We start from the raw sequence: 23,574 nt of genomic DNA, 5'->3' as shown, positions 1-23,574 counted from the left end.
TTTGCCCCACTCCTCCATGCAAAATTCTTTCAGCTGTGCGATGTTTGAGGAGTTTCTTGCATGCACAGCTCGTTTCAAATCCCCCCACAACATCTCGATGGGATTTAGATCCGGGCTTTGACTTGGCCATTCCAGAACCGTCCATTTCTTTCTTTTCAGCCTTTCCTTCATGGATTTACTGGTATGTTTAGGGTCATTGTCATGTTGCAAGGTCCACCTTCGGTTGAGCTTCAACTTTCCGACAGATGGCCTCACATTATCCTCAAGCACCCTCTGGTACAATGAAGAATTCATAGTGGATTCTATGATGGTGAGCTGCCCAGGCCCTGATGCAGCAAAGCTGCCCCAAACCATAATATTTCCACCACCATGCTTTACAGTTGGTATCAGGTTTTTGTGGTCAAATGCTGTCTTTGGTTTTCGCCAAAACATGTGTTCTGGTACTGTGGCCAAATAGCTCTACCTTTGACTCATCTGTCCAGAGCACATTGTTCCAGAAGTGCTGGTCTTTGCCTATGTGTCCATTGGCAAACTTTAGTCTTGCCCTGATGTTCTTTCTGGACAGCAAAGGTTTCCTCCTGGCACACCTCCCATGTAGATCAAACTTGTGCAACCTCTTTCTAATGGTAGACCCGTGCACTTTGACACCAACAGTGGCAAGAGCTACCTGTAGGTCCTGTGATGACATTCTGGGGTTATTAGAGACTTCTTTCAGCATCTTGCGGTCTGCTCTCGGGCTGAACTTGCTGGGGCGGCCTGGCCTGAACAAGTTGGCAGTTGTTTGGAATCTTCTCCACTTGTTGATTATCTTCCGGACAGTCGAATGATTGATTCCAAATTGTTTGGAGATCTTTTTAAATCCCTTCCCAGATTCGTAGGCATCTATAACCTTCTTTCTGAAGGCCTCAGAGAGCTCTTGTGATCTAGGCATGGTGGCGCCGCACACTTCAACAACAAAGAGCAAACCAAACAAAATGTCTGAGGTTTAAACAAGACAGGTTCCTCCAATATCCTCTCTAATGATGTTCTAATCATTTGCACCTGAGCTGGTGCACCTGATTCTAATTTTAGGTATTTGAAGTAGTGATAAATGTAGGGGTGTACTTACTTTTTCCACATGCAAAATTTGCTTTTATGTTTATTTAAATTATACAATGGACTACAAAATGTAAATGTTTCATGATATTTGTTATATTATATCACGTTTATCTATCAATATTGTTGAAATGAAGATCAAATAGCTGTATGTTGAAATATGTTGAAAAAGTCAAAACTTTACATGGGGTGTACCTACCTTTTCACGTGACTGTATATCACTATATCAGAGAGTACGATAGTACTCTCTATGTAGGGATGGCGTGGAAAAAAACGTCGCTCATATATATGTATGTATATATATATATATATATATATATATATATATATATATATATATACATATATATATATATTATATATATATATATATATATATATATATACAGACTTGGCATTTAATATAGAATAATTTTTTTTTCTTGACTTGGGTTTACTTTCTTAACTGAGTATATCAATCTGGTGAATTTCTTTTACACTTTGGTGATTTATTTGTTAAAAGAAACATGTCACTGATTGTCTGTCGCAGCAAGAAGTCAACAACAGGATTATTTCACAGGTGGTGTGGCAAAATGTACGGACAGGTGCATTTGACGATTGGCTTCACAGTCGGGTATACAAGGGTTGTTACGTTCTGTATTAGTGGAAAACAACTGCTGCACATCTCCAAAAGTTATTGCCGCTTCCTCCAGAGATGGTCCGTCAACTCGACAATGCTGTTTGTCATGGAGTGGTGGCTGTACGAAATTACGGCATGAAAGAGCATGCTATTGCTCGGCAGTATAGCATCACTCAAGGTCAGGTGTCAAAGATCCTGAAACGAAATGCTCAGAGGGGTGTCGCTACTCCAATACTGAGGCCAGGACGTCCCCGCAGAACCACAAGGAGGGATGATCGCCAGCTGCACCGGTTAGTCCGCAATGGCCGTGTCAGCTAATCGGCTCAGGGCTGAGTGGCAGCAACTGACAAATGTGCCTGTATCCAGAAGGCTAGTCAACCAACGACTGGTTCAAGCAGGCTATCGTGCCAGGCGTCCCCTGAGAAAGCCACGCCTGACCAGACAACACCGCCAGCGCCAATTGCAGTGGGCCAGAGAGCACCGTCAATGGCATCCAGGACACTGGAATCATGTGATCTTCAGTGACGAGTCTAGATTTCTGGTCTATCGTCAAGATGGACGCGTCCGTGTGTGCAGACAAGTGCATGGAGCCTACAACAAAGGTTGTATAGTGCCAAGCGTCCAAGCTGGAGGTGGTGGGGTGACCGTTTTGGCTGCTTTTCATGCAGGGGGCAAAACTGACCTGGTTGTTCTGAATGGAAACCTGAACCAGTTCAAGTACAGGGCCATTCTGTAAGAAACATTGCTTCCATTTGCTCGTGCAGCCTTTCGAGGAAACTTTGTCTTCCAAGATGACAATGCACGGCCTCATCGTGCTCGCATGATCCAACACTTCCTTGCTGACCCTGGTGTAGAGCATATGGAGTGGCCTGCCATGTCCCCGGATATGAATCTGATAGAGAACTTGTGGGCAGAATTAACGCGTCAAATCGACCACTTGGACCAGCAGCCGACCTCTGTGCGTGAATTGCAGCAGGCTATTGTCACTGCATGGCAAGCGATTCCTGTCCAAACCTTGGCAAATCTCGTGAACAGCATGCCTCAACGTGTACGTGCTCTCCTGAATGCTCGTGGGGGTTACACGAAGTACTGAACTGTAATTTTACTGTCCGTAATCCCAGTAGTAATTTAACTTTTGTTTTTGTGAAAAAAAATTTTGGCTAATGTGCAAAATAAATCGATACTTCTGGAAAACGTACAGAAGTTTAAGACAGTACTGTCCATGAATTGAGTTCGATATCAGTTTACATCACTTTCAAGGATCAATTTATTTGTTTCGAAATGTCAAATGTGGTTTTTGTTTCTTTTAAATTAACTTTTTTTTTTTTACTTTTAACATTTAACAACTTTTTTATTTTAACTTTTAAATTTTTAAATTAACATTTTAATGTGGTTTTAACAATGTGGTAACATTTAACAACATTTAACAATGTGGTAACAACTTTTAAATTAACATTTAAATTAACAATTTAAATTAATCTTTTAAATTAACATCACATTAACAAAATCTAGAATAATTTCAACATAATTCCAAAGAACTTTTGGTTCTCAGACATCTTGAAAAGTAAGTTCACCCCCACAAAAAAAATATTCCATATTAAATGCCAAGTCTGTATATATATACTCAGAGGCAAAAGTTATTGTGACATGGAATATATGTATATATATATATATATATATATATATATATATATATATATATATATATATATATATATATATATATATATACACATACATACACACACACTACCGATCAAAAGTTTTAGAACACCTCAATTTTTCCAGTTTTTATTGAAATTTACGCAGTTTAATATCTCAATGTACTCTGAAATTAAGCACAGAACAAATAAACAATTGGAGATAAAAAAAAGAAATCATAGAATCATTTTGTTTAACAAAATTTAATTTCAATTTTTGACTCGCAAAGTAGCCACCTTTTGCAGATATAACCGCTGAACACACTCGTTGTATTCTTTCTGCAATGGAAATCAAATATTGTTCGGAAAGTTCTTCCCAACACTGTTGCAGAAGTTCCCACAAATGTGTTGCACTTGTAGGTTGCTTTGCTTTCACCCTTCTGTCCAGTTCATCCCAAACCAGCCCGATGGGTTTAAGTCTGGAGACTGTGCTGGCCATTTCATGATTTGAAGCGTACCGTCTTGTTCTTTTCCTCGAAGGTAGTTTTGACATAGCCTGGAGGTGTGTTTCGGGTCATTATCTTGCTGTAGGATGAACCAACTAGGCATATACCAGAGGGTATTGCATGGCGCTGCAAAATGCTGTGGTAGCCCTTTTGGTTCAGGGTGCCCGTCACTCTGTGCAAGTCACCCACTCTGGATCCAGTAAAGCAACACCCAGACCATCACGCTTCCTCCTCCATGTTTGGCAGTTGGTGTCACACACTGAGGAACCATCCTTTCGCCTATTCGACAGCGTACAAAAACCCTGCGTGATGAACCAAATATTTCAAATTTTGATTCATCGGTCCATAAGACCTTCTTCCAGTCTTCAGTAGTCCACTGGCGGTGCTTCATGGCCCAGGCAAGCCTCTTTTTCTTATTTTGCCATCTTAGCAATGGCTTTCTTACTGCCACTCAACCTGTCAAACCTGCAACTCGAAGTCTTCTCTTCACAGTTGAAACTGAGACTTGCTTACCTCGACCAGTGTTAAGCTGTGCTTGAAGCTGTTGTCCTGTGAGCCGCCCATCAAGCAAGCTGTTGACTCTCAGAAACTTGTCTTCTGATTCTGTTGTGGCTTTGGGTCTGCCAGACCTCTTCCTGTCAGAGTTTCCTCCAGTTTCCAATATACCACTTCCTGCAGTGCAATATTGTCCAAATAATGCTTCAGAGGGTGTAATAACAGTCTGTTCCAACACTGCTTTTATACAGACAGGGGGTTTGTAATCAAGTAATCAGCAGAGGTTGGGACACCTGCAGGAATTGTTTGCATCAACTTTCAAGGCTTACTTTACTTACATTGCTGCAGAACAGCTGTAAGTTGTTCACCCATTACTTGTTCCCTGAAGATGGCCTTTTTTTTTTTTACAACATAACTGTGCAATTTACATTATTTTCCTGTTTTTGCTAACCTAAACTTTTTTTTTAACCTCGAGCAGTTTACTGCTTACCTTTGTACCATTTCAGGTTATTCACTGGACTTGAATTGCTTAAATTTCAATAAAAACTGGAAAAATTGAGGTGTTCTAAAAATTTTGACCGGTAGTGTTTATACTGCATGTATGCTCAGTTGTGCTTTGCACATGAAACATCAGAGTTGGGCAACATCTGTAAATGTTCGCAGCATGTTCGGCACATTGACCGTGAGCTTCATCCAATGCACCAGCACTGTTCGCATTTACAGGATCATCGTATAGTTCAGCCTGAACTGAGGTATACAAGTAGCTTTTGCTTATTCCAATATCTTCTTATATTTGTCGCACTCACTGAGGCAAAATGCCTGATGAGTAATTCTTTTATCTGGCTTCCAGAATTGTGATGGCACAATGATACTTCAAGAACAAAGCAGAGTGCATGCACCCGGCTCAACAACGAATCCGAAATGTTCAGTGTCCGTGCATGCAATCACAGCATGGGCTCGTAACAAAGCAAAATTACAAAAAATATTATATTACTAAGGTGTGCGCACTTGCCTCTGAGCTGTCTCACATGGAGTTGAATGTCGATACAGCTATAAATTGTCAATCTGGTATTTCACATGCAGGGTGATGGATCGTTGTGTGCGCCGTCCATCGGATGGATGTTTAGCCGGAGGATAAGTCTGCAACTTACAGATAAGTTGCAGAGGATAAGTTCAGCTTTAATGTTGGTGGACATTAAAGGTCCCATGGTGTATTTTGTGAAGAGCCGGTGAGTCACTGCCAACACCCTGAACAAACTAGATGGTATTCATAGAATACTTACCCTGCGCAATCAACTTGTTGCGAGCCAACTCTTCTGTTTTTGAACATTTTTTCTTTGATCCAATATGGCTGCCAGACCACGTGAGCGATGACATCATAAATTTATATTCTCTAATATAATTGTTGCATCGATCACGCTCAATACATTTCAAACTGATCAGACTAAGCATTGTCCCTGTAGAATTATGACGTCATAATTATGGCACCAATGACGTTATCGTTAACAACACCTATTTCCCATATGGAGTTCTTTACAATGAGCAATGTTTCAATTTTTTCCATGCAGCAGTTTTGGAGATCGAGGTGCAACATTTTTCGGTTTCTCCAAGATGGCGCCTGTGCCACATGACCTATGACCTATGACGTCATGATTATCATTAAAAAAATTCTAAAGGAGGAGGTGCTCCTATGGTGAAAATTTCGTTTCAATCGGACCTTGCTGAGAAAATGAATTTTAAAAACTAGTGAGGTACCCGTGCTACGCACGGGTGGGAGGCCGGAAGCAAACAGGCAATACAAAAACGGCGAATGCTAAAGCATGAAACCAATAAATTCCACATTCCCGTAGCATCTTCAGTCACACGTCACACATCGACAGCAAGTTCGTAAAGGACTTCCATGAAAAACATACCCGTTCGCAAACAAACGGGTACGTTCACGTATAGAAACATCGATTGAGGGACCGTGGCAAATCTGCATATGGCGATCCGCGAAGTTCACGTTTAGAAACCATCACGGAATGTCATCATTTACTTGAACTCAAAATCTCTTTTTTCATTCCAAACAGCATAACTCCAATCACACATTAAATAGCATTAATATAAAAAATAAACTTTTAACAACATTGTTAATGTTTCCTTCATTGTAAAAACTACCAAGTCAACAGTTAAAAGGATTTTAAGCCGATAGGTGTTATTGCCTTGGCAAGATCGATGGAGACAGCGATCTGTTAGCTTATACACCGCCCAAATAGCTATGTGGAATCCTCTCATGTAGAGATTAAACCCACGTCGTTTGAACTTTGGGCGAGGTCATTATTTACTTTTAATGATGTTTATATACGAATCAAAAAGAAGATAAGTGGTTTTGGGTCATCCTTTCCGCATATCTCATGGGATTGTGAGTTGGAGAGACGAGCGTGATGGCAGGGAGGAGGTTGGCATTCTCTCAAGCAGGGATTCAACCCACGTCCTTATAAAAGGTCTTTGTCCGAGGTCATTATTTTTAACTGTGTGTTTTCGTTCGTCAGGTTGCGATCAGTGCAGCCGTTTGTGCGGTACCCGGGAAAATAACATTATGTGGGAGTCCAAAACTGAAAATTCTGGAGACCAAAGCTGAAATTGGAAAAAACAATATACCCTATTTTACTCCAGGAGATCCCAGGATTACCCACCCAAAATATCGTTGCGATAGGTTCAGCCGTTTTTGCGGTACCTTCGAACGGACGGACGGACGGAAGGACGGACAGATGGACATTTGGTGAATTATAGTAAGATGCAGACACAGCACACGTCACCCGTATGCACCTGAATGCTTAACCTCGCTTTTCGCTTCGCGAGCGCAGGGTAACTACAGATTCCTCCTACCTTCAGGCGAACTTCAGGACTGGTCAGAAAGTTCGCGAAAGATTTGGGCCAAAATACAATGCCTGGCCGACCCCACTTCAATGTTGAAATAAGGTCGTTAAAATCGATTGTAGTAGTAGTAGCAGTAGTAGTAGTAGTAGTAGTAGTAGTAGTAGTAGTAGTGCTTTTGTTGGAAAGGTTACAGAGATTTGCGTTCAGAGCTCATGCAAGCTCAGGCAAACATATGTTCCCAGTTTAATGTCGCTCAATTCCTCATCTCTGCAAGTCCATGGTTTGAACTACAGTAGACAAGGTAGAGCATTTTGAAGAGAAAGCACTACCAAGACAGATAAGGGGAAGGTAAAAGAACGCCAAAGAACACCAAAAAAAAGAACGCCAAAGAACACCAAAAAGAATGCCAAATAACACATTTATACAAATAAGAGCAAAATATCTTGTGGGGAGACCGTACAAAGTGCATCATTTATAGTCCAGGTTTCCTTAAACTTTTGAACAGTGTTACTATATTCTGCCGCCTTGTACTCCGAAATAATGCGTGAGCGTATTAAGCCCTTCAGACATACAGAACTGTGTTCCACCACATCTTTCTCAATTTTTGCCTTCCTGGTTTTATATATTGCCATTTTTGCACAGGCTAAAATAAAGTTAACAAGGAGATCTCGTGACTTGCTTAGTTTCTTTACCGGGTGCCCGATGATAAAAAGTGTTGGAGAGAAGTGAAGCCAGAAGCGCAAGAGAAGATTTTTCATCAGTAAGAACACTGGTTCAAGACGGTGGCATTGAAGGTATATGTGAAATATAGTTTCCCTTTCACCACAAAAGCAGCAATCCTCTGAGACGTTAGTGAAGTGCCGCATCATAGATCCAGAGCTCAGTGCACCATGTAGCAACCTCCAACTTAGGTCTGCCATCATTCTTGGCGTTGGGTAGAGATAGAGTGAATCCCAACGTGGATGAACAGTCGAAGGAAGTGGAAGAATCTCACGCCAGGGAGTATCCAGTCGGGTTGCAAGAGCTATATAATGGAGCGAGTGGATCACTAGCAGGTATATATTTTTCCTTGATAGCCCACAGAACGACATTTCCACTGTGCCAGGGGTCTTACTCATATTGTTTGCAGGTATTGGCTGAGAGAGCTCGCAACATCGTGGTCGGATTTTAAAATCCATGGAGTTACCGATGGACATCTGTCCAGATCCATCACCCTCTTTGGGATTCTCTAGATATTCCAGACAATCGGGAGGCAAGGAGCTTTTGACCTCTTCAAGTATCCTGGAGGGGATCCTGATTGTCCTCAGGCCCATTTTCGCTGCGAGTTCCTTGGGTAAAAGCGTTCTCTTACCATCGTTCAGAAGGTCTCCCACTGTGGATATGCTACCAGCTAAGAGGCTCCTTCTTACTGAAAAGGAAGCCAGAGTTGGGCCCTGTAGAAGAGGGTTGAGAATGAGCGGTTCTTCTAACAGGTCCTTGCCTGGATAAGGAACTGTTCTTTGTACGTCGACTACATTCCAAGCCTTCAGCATTTCTTGATAAAAAGGAGGCAATGTAGCACTAGACAGGCTCCGAGATGTAATGATGAAAAGATTCCTTTTGTACCCAAGATTGAGCACTTTGCTGAAGAAGTATGATGCCAGTAGGTGATAAATGTTGCTTCTGGGACACCTCCGTTTAACATGGGAAATCCCTATCTAATGTCATTTACCCCCCTGTTTTAAAAAAAATCATAAACACCTCTATTTCTCCCTCTATGAACCTATAATCCTTCTCGCCTTATGAACCTATAATCCTTCTTGCCTTATGAACCTATAATTCTTCTCACCTTATGAACCTATAATCCTTCTCACCTTATGAACCTATGATTTTCTTCCTTTATGAACCTATAATCCTTCTAGCCTTATGAACCTATGACCCTTCTCACTTACATGTAATTTTTACCCTATTCCCCCCACTAGCCCCTTAATGTAGTTCCTTAGACCACTCTACTAATGAGCCTATAAATATATTATCTCTTTCTAACTTTTTTAAGAGTTCCATTCTCCTATAGAACTCATCCCCATCAAGTATATTTATAAAGTATACAGGTTCCTTAACCTTTTGTTGTGAAAGTATAAAGTGGTATGTTTCACGGAGGGTTCTTGTTTGACCTCCTCCTCTCCCACATACCATTTTAAAATTATAATATTTATTATCCGATTGATAACCATTAAAGTTCTCACTCCACTCTAATATATTTTTCTTCCCACCCTCCATTACCCCACTTAACAAATGAATACGTTTATCCGTCTTGAGAACCTTCTGACCAGTGATTCTCTCAACCTCTTGAATCTGATATTTTTCACATTCGTTATGTTTTCCATTTATATACCAAGGTTGATTACACCTCCACTCTTTAGTCTGGTTGATACTTGGTTCTATCATTTATATAATAGTAAAAAAGGTGGCGGTAGCCCGTTAAAATCCCTAACCCCCCTTTTTAACTTATCACTTATATATATATATATCTTATATACTTATATAACCATAAGGGAGACGATCAATTCCATTTTCTAAAATAAACCTCTTATCATCAAAAGCCCCCAATGCTTTCTTATGTGTGGGCGGGGTCTGTGTGGGTGTGGTCTGTGTGGGTGTGGTCTGTGTGGGTGGGGTCTGTGTGGGTGGGGTTTGTGGGTGGGGTCTGTGTGGGTGTGGCTTATGATTTTTTTTTTTTATTTTTTTTTTTATTACTACTAATTAAATTAGCTAATCTGGGTGGATGAAAGTATGGATGGTTGTTGTTTAATGAATTATCAGTTTTGTTTTTTGTAATTCTTGTGAGTAAAATGAACCCAAGATTTCTTCCCAATTCATATCATATAATTTGTAAGTCCAAGGCATAGTATCCATTACATCAACGATTTTGAATAATTCATTAGTCCATCTCTTTGTATAACCTTTCTCAAAATGACTTTTCCATCTGTATATTCTTACAATATCACCAACTTTGAACTTGGGCTTTCTCAAATTAATCTCCTTTTCATATTCTAATTTTGTAAATGTTTCTGATGGTTTTGATTTTGTTGATGAATGAACTGTATTATTGTAATTATCTACAATATCCTGAATAAAATACACCCATTTTTGGGAACCGAGTTGTGTGAATTTTTTATATAATTTCTCTTTTAAAGTACGATTAAAACGCTCAATAACAACTGCTTTTCCTTCATTAAAGGTGCTGTATAATTTAATACCCTCCCCCTTAAGAAATTTCATAAATATTTTGTTATAGAACTCTGTTCCCTCATCGGTCCACAGTTTCTTTGGTTTTCTTTTACTTTTATTAAATATCTGTTGGAAGGCTAACTTCAGAGTATAACCTCTCTTGTTTTTCAAAGGAACAACCCAAGCAAATCTACTCCTCAAATCAATAACGGTTAAAGCATACTTGTATCCCTTATCATTTTTTAGTTCGATTAAATCAGCGGACCATATGTGGTCGGTGTATTTAGAATAAACTTTCCTTCTTTTAAACTTTGTGATTATAGGTTTATGTAATTCATCAGCCAAAAGCTCCTCAGTCTTGATGACATCATGAGAGCCTAATAGTTTTTTGAGGGTGAATAACCAAGGCCAAGTTTCAATTTAGCATTTATCAAATTTCTCACAATAAACCAATCAACTTTCTCTCTCAACGTTGGATTTTGTATCAAAGACAAATTATACAACATTTCTCTGTCGGCTTTATGTTTTTCAGTCAATGTAGTGGTTTTCCCATAAGCAATATCATGCTTCATACACACTTCATCAACCCTATTTGTAGGTTTAGACCAAGGTTTAGGATTGTCAGCCTCATCTAATCTTTTATCCAAGTTTGTTCCTGGGCCACAGAAAGAATACCCTGGAAGGTGTAATTCCCCTGGAATTCCAGTTGTTGTAAATTTGCTACCTGACAAAAACTTTTGTATGTCTCCTCCACTTTTAGGAGAGATGAATTGACACTTTTTAGAACCACACACTTGACATATTCCTTTTTGATAAACTCTATTATTTTTAGCTTTAACATAAGAGATATTTTTAGATTTAGTTTTCTTTTTACATTTGAGACAATAACTCATATTTATTTATGAGAAAAAGTTCTACATAGTGCCAAAACCTTTTTGGTTTTCAACATATACATTTCTATCTTGATTTTTAAAACATAAAGAATCCTTAGAAATGACTTCACTCTCTCCTCCATTTATTTACAAATAAAACTAACTAAAGTCAATAACACCAACATCATCAACTATATGTTGTATATCTGCGCTCTGAATTCATTATAGCAAATTTAAAAACCAATAAGTTCGGAAGAGTCATTAATTCTTTATTTTCCTCTTCAGTGCGTTGAGATTTATTTATTTGTCGTAATACCTTCAATCTTTCATTAATCTCAGGAATGGTCATATTTTTATATTTTTCCTCCCTCTCCTCCTCCTCCTTTTTCTCCCTTTCCTCCCTCTCCTCCTTCTCCTTTTTCTCCCTTTCATCCTTCTCCTCCTTCTCCTTTTCCTCCCTCTCCTCCTTCTCCCTTTCCCCCTTCTCCTCCTTCTCTCTTTCCTCCTTCTCTTCTTCAACTCCTTCCTCCTCCTCTTCTTCAACTCCTTCCTCATCCCTTGCTACCCTTGAGTTTGAACCCCAAAGAATATTATACATATACTCATCTGGATTTTGAGATATTCTTGTATCTATAATTATTTTTCTCATAATAGGATACCAATAAGATTTGTTGACGATTTCTAAAAGAGTTTTATATTTCATAACTTTGAGAAGTTCATTTTTATTTAATATTTTAAACAAGTCTCTATTTGTGGGTTTAACAATATCAGTATAAGGCCAGTTTTTAATGACAAAATTCCCATGTATATGCTCCAAATCATAAGGTATGTAATACCGAGCACCCTTTTCTTGTAGGTATCCTTGAATACAAAAATTATAATTCTCTTGTAGTCTTCTTCCTGCCATTTATGTATCAGAAATATATGTGAGATTAATATTATGACAGGTAATACCACCCCATCTTCCCACTACCAAATCGGTTTGTATTCCTCGGCTTTCTATCCTTATCTCATTACCTTCCTTCTTTGTCATGCGAACCATCGCTATACTATCATATATTTTTCTTTTCTTAAAATCACGTATTTGTTGTTTGCTAATTGTACTTCCACATAAATCCTTATCTTCACCAAGTGGATAATATTCTTCTTTACGAGACTGATTTAGGGTATAATTGGTCTTTTTCAATAAACATAGAAGACCTACATGATTTAAATCAGTCTCGTAAAGAAGAATATTATCCACTTGGTGAAGATAAGGATTTATGTGGAAGTACAATTAGCAAACAACAAATACGTGATTTTAAGAAAAGAAAAATATATGATAGTATAGCGATGGTTCGCATGACAAAGAAGGAAGGTAATGAGATAAGGATAGAAAGCCGAGGAATACAAACCGATTTGGTAGTGGGAAGATGGGGTGGTATTACCTGTCATAATATTAATCTCACATATATTTCTGATACATAAATGGCAGGAAGAAGACTACAAGAGAATTATAATTTTTGTATTCAAGGATACCTACAAGAAAAGGGTGCTCGGTATTACATACCTTATGATTTGGAGCATATACATGGGAATTTTGTCATTAAAAACTGGCCTTATACTGATATTGTTAAACCCACAAATAGAGACTTGTTTAAAATATTAAATAAAAATGAACTTCTCAAAGTTATGAAATATAAAACTCTTTTAGAAATCGTCAACAAATCTTATTGGTATCCTATTATGAGAAAAATAATTATAGATACAAGAATATCTCAAAATCCAGATGAGTATATGTATAATATTCTTTGGGGTTCAAACTCAAGGGTAGCAAGGGATGAGGAAGGAGTTGAAGAAGAGGAGGAGGAAGGAGTTGAAGAAGAGAAGGAGGAAAGAGAGAAGGAGGAGAAGGGGGAAAGGGAGAAGGAGGAGAGGGAGGAAAAGGAGAAGGAGGAGAAGGATGAAAGGGAGAAAAAGGAGAAGGAGGAGAGGGAGGAAAGGGAGAAAAAGGAGGAGGAGGAGAGGGAGGAAAAATATAAAAATATGACCATTCCTGAGATTAATGAAAGATTGAAGGTATTACGACAAATAAATAAATCTCAACGCACTGAAGAGGAAAATAAAGAATTAATGACTCTTCCGAACTTATTGGTTTTTAAATTTGCTATAATGAATTCAGAGCGCAGATATACAACATATAGTTGATGATGTTGGTGTTATTGACTTTAGTTAGTTTTATTTGTAAATAAATGGAGGAGAGAGTGAAGTCATTTCTAAGGATTCTTTATGTTTTAAAAATCAAGATAGAAATGTATATGTTGAAAACCAAAAAGGTTTTGGCACTATGTAGAACTTTTTCTCATAAATAAATATGAGTTATTGTCTCAAATGTAAAAAGAAAACTAAATCTAAAAATATCTCTTATGTTAAAGCTAAAAATAATAGAGTTTATCAAAAAGGAATATGTCAAGTGTGTGGTTCTAAAAAGTGTCAATTCATCTCTCCTAAAAGTGGAGGAGACATACAAAAGTTTTTGTCAGGTAGCAAATTTACAACAACTGGAATTCCAGGGGAATTACACCTTCCAGGGTATTCTTTCTGTGGCCCAGGAACAAACTTGGATAAAAGATTAGATGAGGCTGACAATCCTAAACCTTGGTCTAAACCTACAAATAGGGTTGATGAAGTGTGTATGAAGCATGATATTGCTTATGGGAAAACCACTACATTGACTGAAAAACATAAAGCCGACAGAGAAATGTTGTATAATTTGTCTTTGATACAAAATCCAACGTTGAGAGAGAAAGTTGATTGGTTTATTGTGAGAAATTTGATAAATGCTAAATTGAAACTTGGCCTTGGTTATTCACCCTCAAAAAACTATTAGGCTCTCATGATGTCATCAAGACTGAGGAGCTTTTGGCTGATGAATTACATAAACCTATAATCACAAAGTTTAAAAGAAGGAAAGTTTATTCTAAATACACCGACCACATATGGTCCGCTGATTTAATCGAACTAAAAAATGATAAGGGATACAAGTATGCTTTAACCGTTATTGATTTGAGGAGTAGATTTGCTTGGGTTGTTCCTTTGAAAAACAAGAGAGGTTATACTCTGAAGTTAGCCTTCCAACAGATATTTAATAAAAGTAAAAGAAAACCAAAGAAACTGTGGACCGATGAGGGAACAGAGTTCTATAACAAAATATTTATGAAATTTCTTAAGGGGGAGGGTATTAAATTATACAGCACCTTTAATGAAGGAAAAGCAGTTGTTATTGAGCGTTTTAATCGTACTTTAAAAGAGAAATTATATAAAAAATTCACACAACTCGGTTCCCAAAAATGGGTGTATTTTATTCAGGATATTGTAGATAATTACAATAATACAGTTCATTCATCAACAAAATCAAAACCATCAGAAACATTTACAAAATTAGAATATGAAAAGGAGATTAATTTGAGAAAGCCCAAGTTCAAAGTTGGTGATATTGTAAGAATATACAGATGGAAAAGTCATTTTGAGAAAGGTTATACAAAGAGATGGACTAATGAATTATTCAAAATCGTTGATGTAATGGATACTATGCCTTGGACTTACAAATTATATGATATGAATTGGGAAGAAATCTTGGGTTCATTTTACTCACAAGAATTACAAAAAACAAAACTGATAATTCATTAAACAACAACCATCCATACTTTCATCCACCCAGATTAGCTAATTTAATTAGTAGTAATAAAAAAAAAAATAAAAAAAAAAAATCATAAGCCACACCCACACAGACCCCACCCACAAACCCCACCCACACAGACCCCACCCACACAGACCACACCCACACAGACCACACCCACACAGACCCCGCCCACACATAAGAAAGCATTGGGGGCTTTTGATGATAAGAGGTTTATTTTAGAAAATGGAATTGATCGTCTCCCTTATGGTTATATAAGTATATAAGATATATATATATATAAGTGATAAGTTAAAAAGGGGGGTTAGGGATTTTAACGGGCTACCGCCACCTTTTTTACTATTATATAAATGATAGAACCAAGTATCAACCAGACTAAAGAGTGGAGGTGTAATCAACCTTGGTATATAAATGGAAAACATAACGAATGTGAAAAATATCAGATTCAAGAGGTTGAGAGAATCACTGGTCAGAAGGTTCTCAAGACGGATAAACGTATTCATTTGTTAAGTGGGGTAATGGAGGGTGGGAAGAAAAATATATTAGAGTGGAGTGAGAACTTTAATGGTTATCAATCGGATAATAAATATTATAATTTTAAAATGGTATGTGGGAGAGGAGGAGGTCAAACAAGAACCCTCCGTGAAACATACCACTTTATACTTTCACAACAAAAGGTTAAGGAACCTGTATACTTTATAAATATACTTGATGGGGATGAGTTCTATAGGAGAATGGAACTCTTAAAAAAGTTAGAAAGAGATAATATATTTATAGGCTCATTAGTAGAGTGGTCTAAGGAACTACATTAAGGGGCTAGTGGGGGGAATAGGGTAAAAATTACATGTAAGTGAGAAGGGTCATAGGTTCATAAGGCTAGAAGGATTATAGGTTCATAAAGGAAGAAAATCATAGGTTCATAAGGTGAGAAGGATTATAGGTTCATAAGGTGAGAAGAATTATAGGTTCATAAGGCAAGAAGGATTATAGGTTCATAAGGCGAGAAGGATTATAGGTTCATAGAGGGAGAAATAGAGGTGTTTATGATTTTTTTTAAAACAGGGGGGTAAATGACATTAGATAGGGATTTCCCATGTTAAACGGAGGTGTCCCAGAAGCAACATTTATCACCTACTGATGCCAGTGAGCACCATTGCGGTGCAGGATTCACATGTAGGTAACGTTGTATGGTCTTCAGCCTGGATGCATGGTAGTGGCTTCGAAGGCAGGGAAAAGACTGTCCACCTTCTGAAAAAGGCAAGCTCAGAATGCCCAGGGAAACCCAGTGTTTACCATTCCAAAAGTAGTCCAGTAGCTTCCTCTGCATCTTAACCAGAAACTCCTCTGGAGTGCTTATGCAAGAGAGCCTGAATACTAACTTCGGAATTATAAACTGTTTAATAAGGAGTGTTTTTCCCCTCAGAGACAGGACTTTTAGTAGTCCACTCCAGTCTCTCAACTTTGCTTCGATCTTGTCCCCTAAAGTGTTCCAGTTAATGAGTGGTGAGGACCCATGGGAAGTGGATAAGTGCACCCCCAAATATTTGAGCTCATTGCGACTCCAGGTCAATTTCTGAAAAAGTGTTGGTAACTCCTTTACCTGCATTTGTCCAATTAGAAGCCCCGAGCTTTTCCTCCAATTGATTGTAGCAGACGATGCTGCTGAATAGACCTGCTGACAATCATAAACTATTTGCATATCCCTTGCATTACTGGCAAACACGAGAACATCATCTGCATATGCAGAAAGTTTGAGGTTGACCGTGTTGTGTGGCACCACAATGCCAGTTAGCCTTCTTCTCATCAAACAAAGGAAGGGTTCGATACATAGGGAATATAATTGGCCGGACAGGGGACATCCTTGTCTTATTCCTCTCTCAAATGGAAAGGGCGCGAGCAAGAAACCGTTGACTTTGACTAGGCATTCTGCCGACATGTACAACGTCTGAATCATGCCTACAAATCTCCTCCCCAACCCAAATGTTAGCAAGGTTTCAAACAGATACTCATGGTTCATCTGGTCAAAGGCTTTCTCCTGATCCAAGGAAAGAAATCTGACTTGAGTCCGAGTCATGTCCGCATACTGTATCAGGTCTCTGACAAGGGATATGTTGTCATGTATTGTCCTGCCTGGAATGGCATAAGATTGGTCCGGGCTGACTAATTTTGTCAGGACTGGTCTGAGACGGAGTGACAACATTTTAGCCATGACCTTATAATCCACACACAACAGAGACACAGGGCGGTAATTCTTCAAGTCTCTCAAGTCACCCTCCTTGGGAATCAAGACCAGCATCGCTCGACGCCAAGAAAGGGGCATTATACCTGTATCACATGCTTCCTGAGCTACGCTTAGGTAATCAGGTCCAACCAAGTCCCATACTTTTGTATAGAATTCACATGATAAGCCATCCATTCCAGGGGCTTTATCTCTTGATAGGCTGTGCAGGGCGGTTTTCAATTCTTCCAGAGATAATGGAGTCTCCAGCTGCTCCCGGTCTTCTACAGAGGCTTCAGGAAGACTACTCCACAAAGTGCCACCTGCACCTGCATCTGTGCTCTTACCCGAATACAGCTGAGCGTAAAAGGCTCTAATTCGTTTTTGAACACCCTCAGAGCCATTGAGCAAGAGACCATCTTCTGCGAGAACACTCGCTATAGCCCTGAATTGACCTTTGCGTTTTTCCACCCCTTTGAGATAATTCAGGACATATTCATCCTCAGAAATAAACTGCAAACGAGAGCGCACATATGCCCCTCGTGCCTTCACACGACTACATGCTTTAAGGGTGCTCTTTTTTTCTTGGTATGCCTGCAGTTCAGTAGAGGTAAGTGTGGCCAGGCGCTTCTCAAGGTGCAGCAGTTCCTCTTCCAGTCTTTTGATCCCTAACCCAAGTGTTTTGCTCGATCCATACGAGTATTCCTGACACAGCAATTTCAATCGTACCTTGCCTACATCCCACCAGAATCCAAGTGAGCAAAAATCTCCTTTTTTATTCCTCCAGGCTTGCCAAAAATTCAAAAAGATTGACAAAAAGGCTTCATCCTGACTTAAAGCATTGTTCAGGTGCCACAAGCCAGGGCCTCGCCTTGTTTCCGCCAGGGAAAACTTAATCCAGGCCAAGTTGTGATCTGTGAAATGGGCAACTTTTATGCCGGAGTCACTGACACTCTTACACCAACGGTGAGACACGTAAATTATATCGAGCCGGGATTGTGATATATGACCACCTCTGATACTCGTATACGTGAATGTTCTGTCTGTGGGGTGTTGTATGTGCCAAGTATCCCTCAAGTTTAACAGTGTTATGGTTTGTTGTAATATTCTTACAGAGGGATTATGCGGCTCCTGACCTATTCGATCAAGGGAGGGGTTTAGAGTGCAATTAAAGTCTCCTCCAAGAATTACACACTCTTCACCAGGCAAGGTGAGCATGAATCTCTGCAACCGGTTGAAGAAAATCCCCCTTGCAACTCCTACACAAGATGCATAAATGTTGACGAAATTGACAACAAATTCTTCAAACTTTGCTTTTATATGTAGCAACTGCCCCACACTGGCTTCCTTTACGACAAGTATTTCAGGTTTCCTCTTTGGTGAAAAGAGGGTAGCCACTCCACAAGATGTGTCCGTTAGGTGACTGAAAAAGGCCAAGCCTTCCCATTGGTTTTCCCATCGGGATGCAGCCTCTGGGGTCGTGTGGGTTTCCTGCAAAAAGGTTACTTCAAGTTTTTCCTTCACACAGAATGACAATACCTGGTGCACACGGAATGCATCCTTACAGCCATTGACATTCAATGATCCTATTCGTAAGTTTGATGTCATTATTGTATTGAGAGTTTTGTTTCTGTGAAATTCATCCTCCTAAACGAATTTATATTCTGGCCCGTAACTCAACAACTTTGCTAGAAACTTCCTGACTTGGGCTTGTTCGGCCGAGCCTGAAGTCCTTGTTTTATGTCCCTCTCTCCTTAGTGCATACAAGGAATGCACTAGCAAGTCATAATCTTTCCACCGTTTCAGCGCATTTTCCACTTTCTTCCTGCTATGCAAGCTTTGTTCCAGGAACTCGAGTATCTCCTGGCTGGGAATGCAGGAATGGCGTCCTGCCGGTAGGTCTGTCTCTAAACCAGTCAGTGATCCTTGATAGTCTTCACCATCACCAATACTTTCCTCATCATCGCTGTCTGGAGGTTCAAGATCCTTCTCCTTTGGTGTACTTGTACAATGTGTCGTCTTCTGCCATGTCGTCTCTCAAGGCTGACTTGGCATAATCTTCTGGCGCAGAGGAACGCTCCTTTCGCTCTGATGCGGCGGACGTTGCTACACCTGTGGGAATGGATGCCTCCTCCTCAGTTGGTATAGGAGATCCAACCTTTTGGGGTCGTAAAATAGAGATGTGCTCAACTATTCCCCTTTCTGCGCCAACAGTGAGTGAAGTGACATCACCTGAGATGTCGGTCAGTGCCAGCAACTTTATTGATGCTTGTGTGTCTGGTTCCCTCTCTCTGTCTGTCCCACCGATGAATGCTACTTCAGAATCCTTTGAAACGTCGGTGTTAATCCTTCGGTTCAGAACTGCTCTTGTAGATGTTTCAATCCCTGGTTTATTTTGAAGCTTCGTTGCAGTTGTTATTATTGGATGCATTTTCTCAGGAGCCAACATCACAGTATCGTTTGGCCCTGTCAAGTCAGATACCTCTAGGTTGTTTGGCTTTACCGTGCTGGGTTTACTACCTGACGGTCTCCCTTCCTGTTCATTCTTCAAACTGTCTTTGGGTGGATCTGAGAGAGAAGACTCTCCATATCCTGTCGTTTGATGAATAGTTTCCTCTTCTTCTTCTTCTTCCATTTCTTCAGATTGGGTTACCGCTCTTTTCTCCTTCAGAATACTAGGCTTTACAAATCCCTTTGACACATTACTTCCCGTGTCATCCTCAATTGTACCAGGGTGTTCCGTGGTCCCATCCTCTGCGGGTTCTGATTTCCTCTTCTGTGCTCTCTTTGCCTTCCCTGCTCCCACTGCCTGCCATTGATTTATGGCAGCGGAAGAGTTGGGATGAGAAGCTGGTATAGAACTTTCTTGAGGGTCCACTGCCCTCGAGCACAAAGGAGCAACCGCCTCTCTTAGGTTACCTACAGTGACGCTGGGATCCTCTCGAGGCTGATCTGGACGTTGAGGAGCTGCAACCTCTTTAATGATGGTGGGGCAGTCTGCTCTCCTGTGATCCTTCGCTTTGCATACAAAACAACGGGGTTCGTTTGTCATATAAAACACCCTGTAATTCTTTCCGTCAAAAGGAATAACAAACGACCCCTCACATTCAGCATCCTTTCCCAATTCAATGGATACTTGTCTTTTTAAAGACCAGACATGTTGTAGGGAGGGCTCATGACAGCCCAAAGACACAGGCTTGATGGGTGATCTCAACACTCCCAGTCGTTCCAGGAAAGGCACCACGACATTGTCAGGCACGTAAGGAGGTATATTAGATATAATTATCCTTGTACCAAGACTTGAGAGCGGCTCGACTTGTACAAAGAGTCCTCCCACACTAATCCCTTTCTCAATGGCTTTGTTTGCTGCAGCCTCTGAGTTAAGAAAGAACACAGCTTGTCCATACATTTTCGAGGCTGCAACTATCGTTGCTGGATCAACCACACTAGCGAGTGCGTTTACATAGGCCTCTATTTGGGTGATTTGTCCCAACTCGCATTTCGCCCCGTGCTTCCTTGTTAACGCCTTAAACGGGTGGGCAGGGCGGTTCCCACCTGCACCAGAGGTAGTAGCGGCCATTTTTGCCCACGTACCATCCAGAGGCATGATTGCTATTAACGGTATATTTCCCGTCAAATGAAAATGGGAAGAAAAAAATATCAATGAGCTCGTTCGCGAGCTTCTGCTTATTTCAGCACGACCGGACCGGTATGCTAATGATTTGCTCAAAAGGATAATCAAACGGGCGTTGAGCAAATAACTTATCGGCTTAATCGCCAAAACTATGCAAATATAGCACAGAAAGTCAAGGGTGATTAAGCAAAAACAAGGAAGTCAAACAGTTTGTGATACGCCACAAATCGGGCGCGGCAAATCTAGTCCCACACGGGTGCGGCCGCACGCCGCGGCTAGGCCCGAACACAAAGGGCTAATAACTCAAACGGGACGTCAAAGGAAACTAACAAAATGAACCAACTCGGTTCAAATAACCCAAATAAACCAAAAATACAAACGAAAACGGAAGAGGGTGAGATGGAAATGTCGAAAATAGCACGGCTCGAGGAGCAGCAAAATGGCGTGGCGTAGTAGTAGTAGTAGTAGTAGTAGTAGTAGTAGTAGTAGTAGTTGCTGTAGTTGTTGTAGTTGTTGTAGTAGTTGTAGTAGTTGTAGTGGTCGTGGTAGTTGTAGTAGTTGTTGTAGTAGTTGTAGTTGCTGATGATGAACTCACAAAATGTTTAACCACCGAAACCGTAGAGCGTACGGCCCTGGCGCTTCAAAGCGTACACCACATCCATGGCAGTAACGGTCTTTCGCTTGGCGTGCTCCGTGTAGGTGACAGCATCGCGGAGCACATTTTCCAGGAACACCTTGAGAACTCCACGGGTTTCCTCGTAGATGAGACCCGAGATGCGCTTTACTCCACCACGGCGAGCAAGGCGACGAATAGCAGGCTTTGTGATTCCTTGGATGTTATCACGCAGTACCTTGCGATGACGTTTAGCACCTCCTTTGCCGAGACCTTTTCCACCTTTACCACGTCCAGACATGACGACACCGTTTGATTCCAAAACAAATTGACGCGAGCGACGAGCGTTCTTGATCTTGTGTCTATATTGTTGTGTCTATTGTGTCTATATTGTGTCTATTGTGTCTATTGTGTATTGTGTCTATTGTGTATTGTGTCTATTGTGTCTATATAGTGTGTTGTTGTAGTAGTAATAGTAGTAGTAGTAGCAGTAGTAGTTATTGTAGTAGTTGTAGTAATTGTAGTAGTAGTAGTTGTAGTAGTTGTAGTAGTATTAGTAGTTGTAGTAGTATTATTAGTTGTAGTAGTAGTTGTAGTAGTAGTGCCCTGCACTATGGTAAGTATCGTGTATGGTGGTGTGAAACCCCATCGCATAGTGTATTTATTTACGAGCACATTCACAGAAAGATCACACATCATGTCTCTCCTGCCATACAAATCCAAAATCGGTGCACCTGTTTGTTGTATGACCATGTGCTTTGGTCTTAGGAGCCATGGTGCAATCTTTTGTTATATAACTATGTGTTTGAGCCCTAACTAAGATAACTTTTGATAACCTTTACATGACCATGTGCAGTACTTCAGTCTCTCGGCTGTGCAGTACATCAGCACACACCTGGGGGCTATTATTAATTCCGAGGACACATTTCTGTTTGTCTGTCTGTCTGCCCACTCAATGCATGATCTCTTTGCCTTTACTTTCGACGCAAAGTGTTATTAAAAAGTGCAAGCGAAAAACTGAAACTCACGGATCATTTTGTTTAACTTTGGACGACTGAAAGGGGGAAGCGACATGCGGCTGACTTTGACCGTTAACGCTTCGTCATAGTAAAAAAAAAACAAAAAAAAATTGTTTCCCTAACAAAAAAAGTTTTTAAAAATTTTTTTTTTAAAGTTAGGGAAAAAAATATTTTTCCCCCCGAACGAAGAGCTAATGCTCGAAACGTCAGCCACACCTTGCTTCCTATGGCAGTGAACATACATATATCAGCTTTCGGCTGATAAAATCGGTTAGTTAACTTTCCGCAACCCACACCGACATCAGCCTTCACGGATATTGCTATTCCCTTTGTACATGTCCAAGTTTTCATGCACCAAATTTACAGTCCAAGTATTATTATTTTTTTGGCAGATATTAAATCCCCAAGTCCAAACCTCCCTGTAGCCAAATCGCCTCGTTTTCGTTTATAAACTGGTGCTGCATGGGAATGATAGACAGACCTGAGCCACAGATGTACAGTGAACAATCTTGGGGAATTAAGGTCGCGTGGAAGCGGAGGCACGTCTTGCGATCGTTATTAATCTACGGCCTGGGATGAGTAGGGAGGAAGGGTTAGGGGGGCCTGTGTTCGAGGCAGGGGGAACGAGTCCACATGGGCCACATGGGCCGGGAGGGGGTAACCCATGGGTGGGATCAATGTGCGTCGTAGTTCACTCCATCTTCATTAAGGCTCAGCGGGCCGGACCGTATGGCAGCCACGCGTGTTGACCGATGGCCTGCGTGTATTTCTGACAGTCCTCTCGAGAAATGGGGTTCGATAGTTCTATTTATTGTCGGGAATAAAACAGACATAAAAACATGACTCCCGATGGCCTCCTCACACAGTGACTTGTATACTCAGTGCATACATCTGTAGGCTGCCCATCATATTATATCTGTTGTGCTTCAGGCTAAGAGCTTGCACTTATAATTACCTGCGCCACCAAAGGTGGATGGAGGTTATGTTTTCATCCCTGTCTTTTTGTCTGTCCGTTTGTCTGTCTGTCCGTTTGTCTGTGAACAAAATATCTCAAAAAAGTTGTGGACAGATTTGGACGAAATTTGGCAGACAGGTAGCATGTGTGACAAGGACGA

The 23,574-nt window shown here is 40.3% G+C and overlaps 1 protein-coding gene across 1 annotated transcript; it reads right to left on the bottom strand.

Annotated features, from left to right (window-relative positions):
• Nucleotides 1-21,429: 21,429 nt before the first annotated feature.
• On the bottom strand, nt 21,430-21,741 carry LOC144889800 (histone H4-like). The gene has a single exon (XM_078770999.1). The coding sequence runs from the start codon at nt 21,739-21,741 to the stop codon at nt 21,430-21,432; it is 312 nt and encodes a 103-aa protein (XP_078627125.1).
• Nucleotides 21,742-23,574: the final 1,833 nt, after the last annotated feature.

This window comes from Myxine glutinosa, chromosome 1, assembly GCF_964187855.1.
Source record: "Myxine glutinosa chromosome 1, kmMyxGlut1.1, whole genome shotgun sequence".
Classification (NCBI taxonomy): domain Eukaryota; kingdom Metazoa; phylum Chordata; class Myxini; order Myxiniformes; family Myxinidae; genus Myxine; species Myxine glutinosa.
Note: the sequence above shows the minus strand (reverse complement) of the source record. Positions and strands in the feature narration are given on the sequence as shown.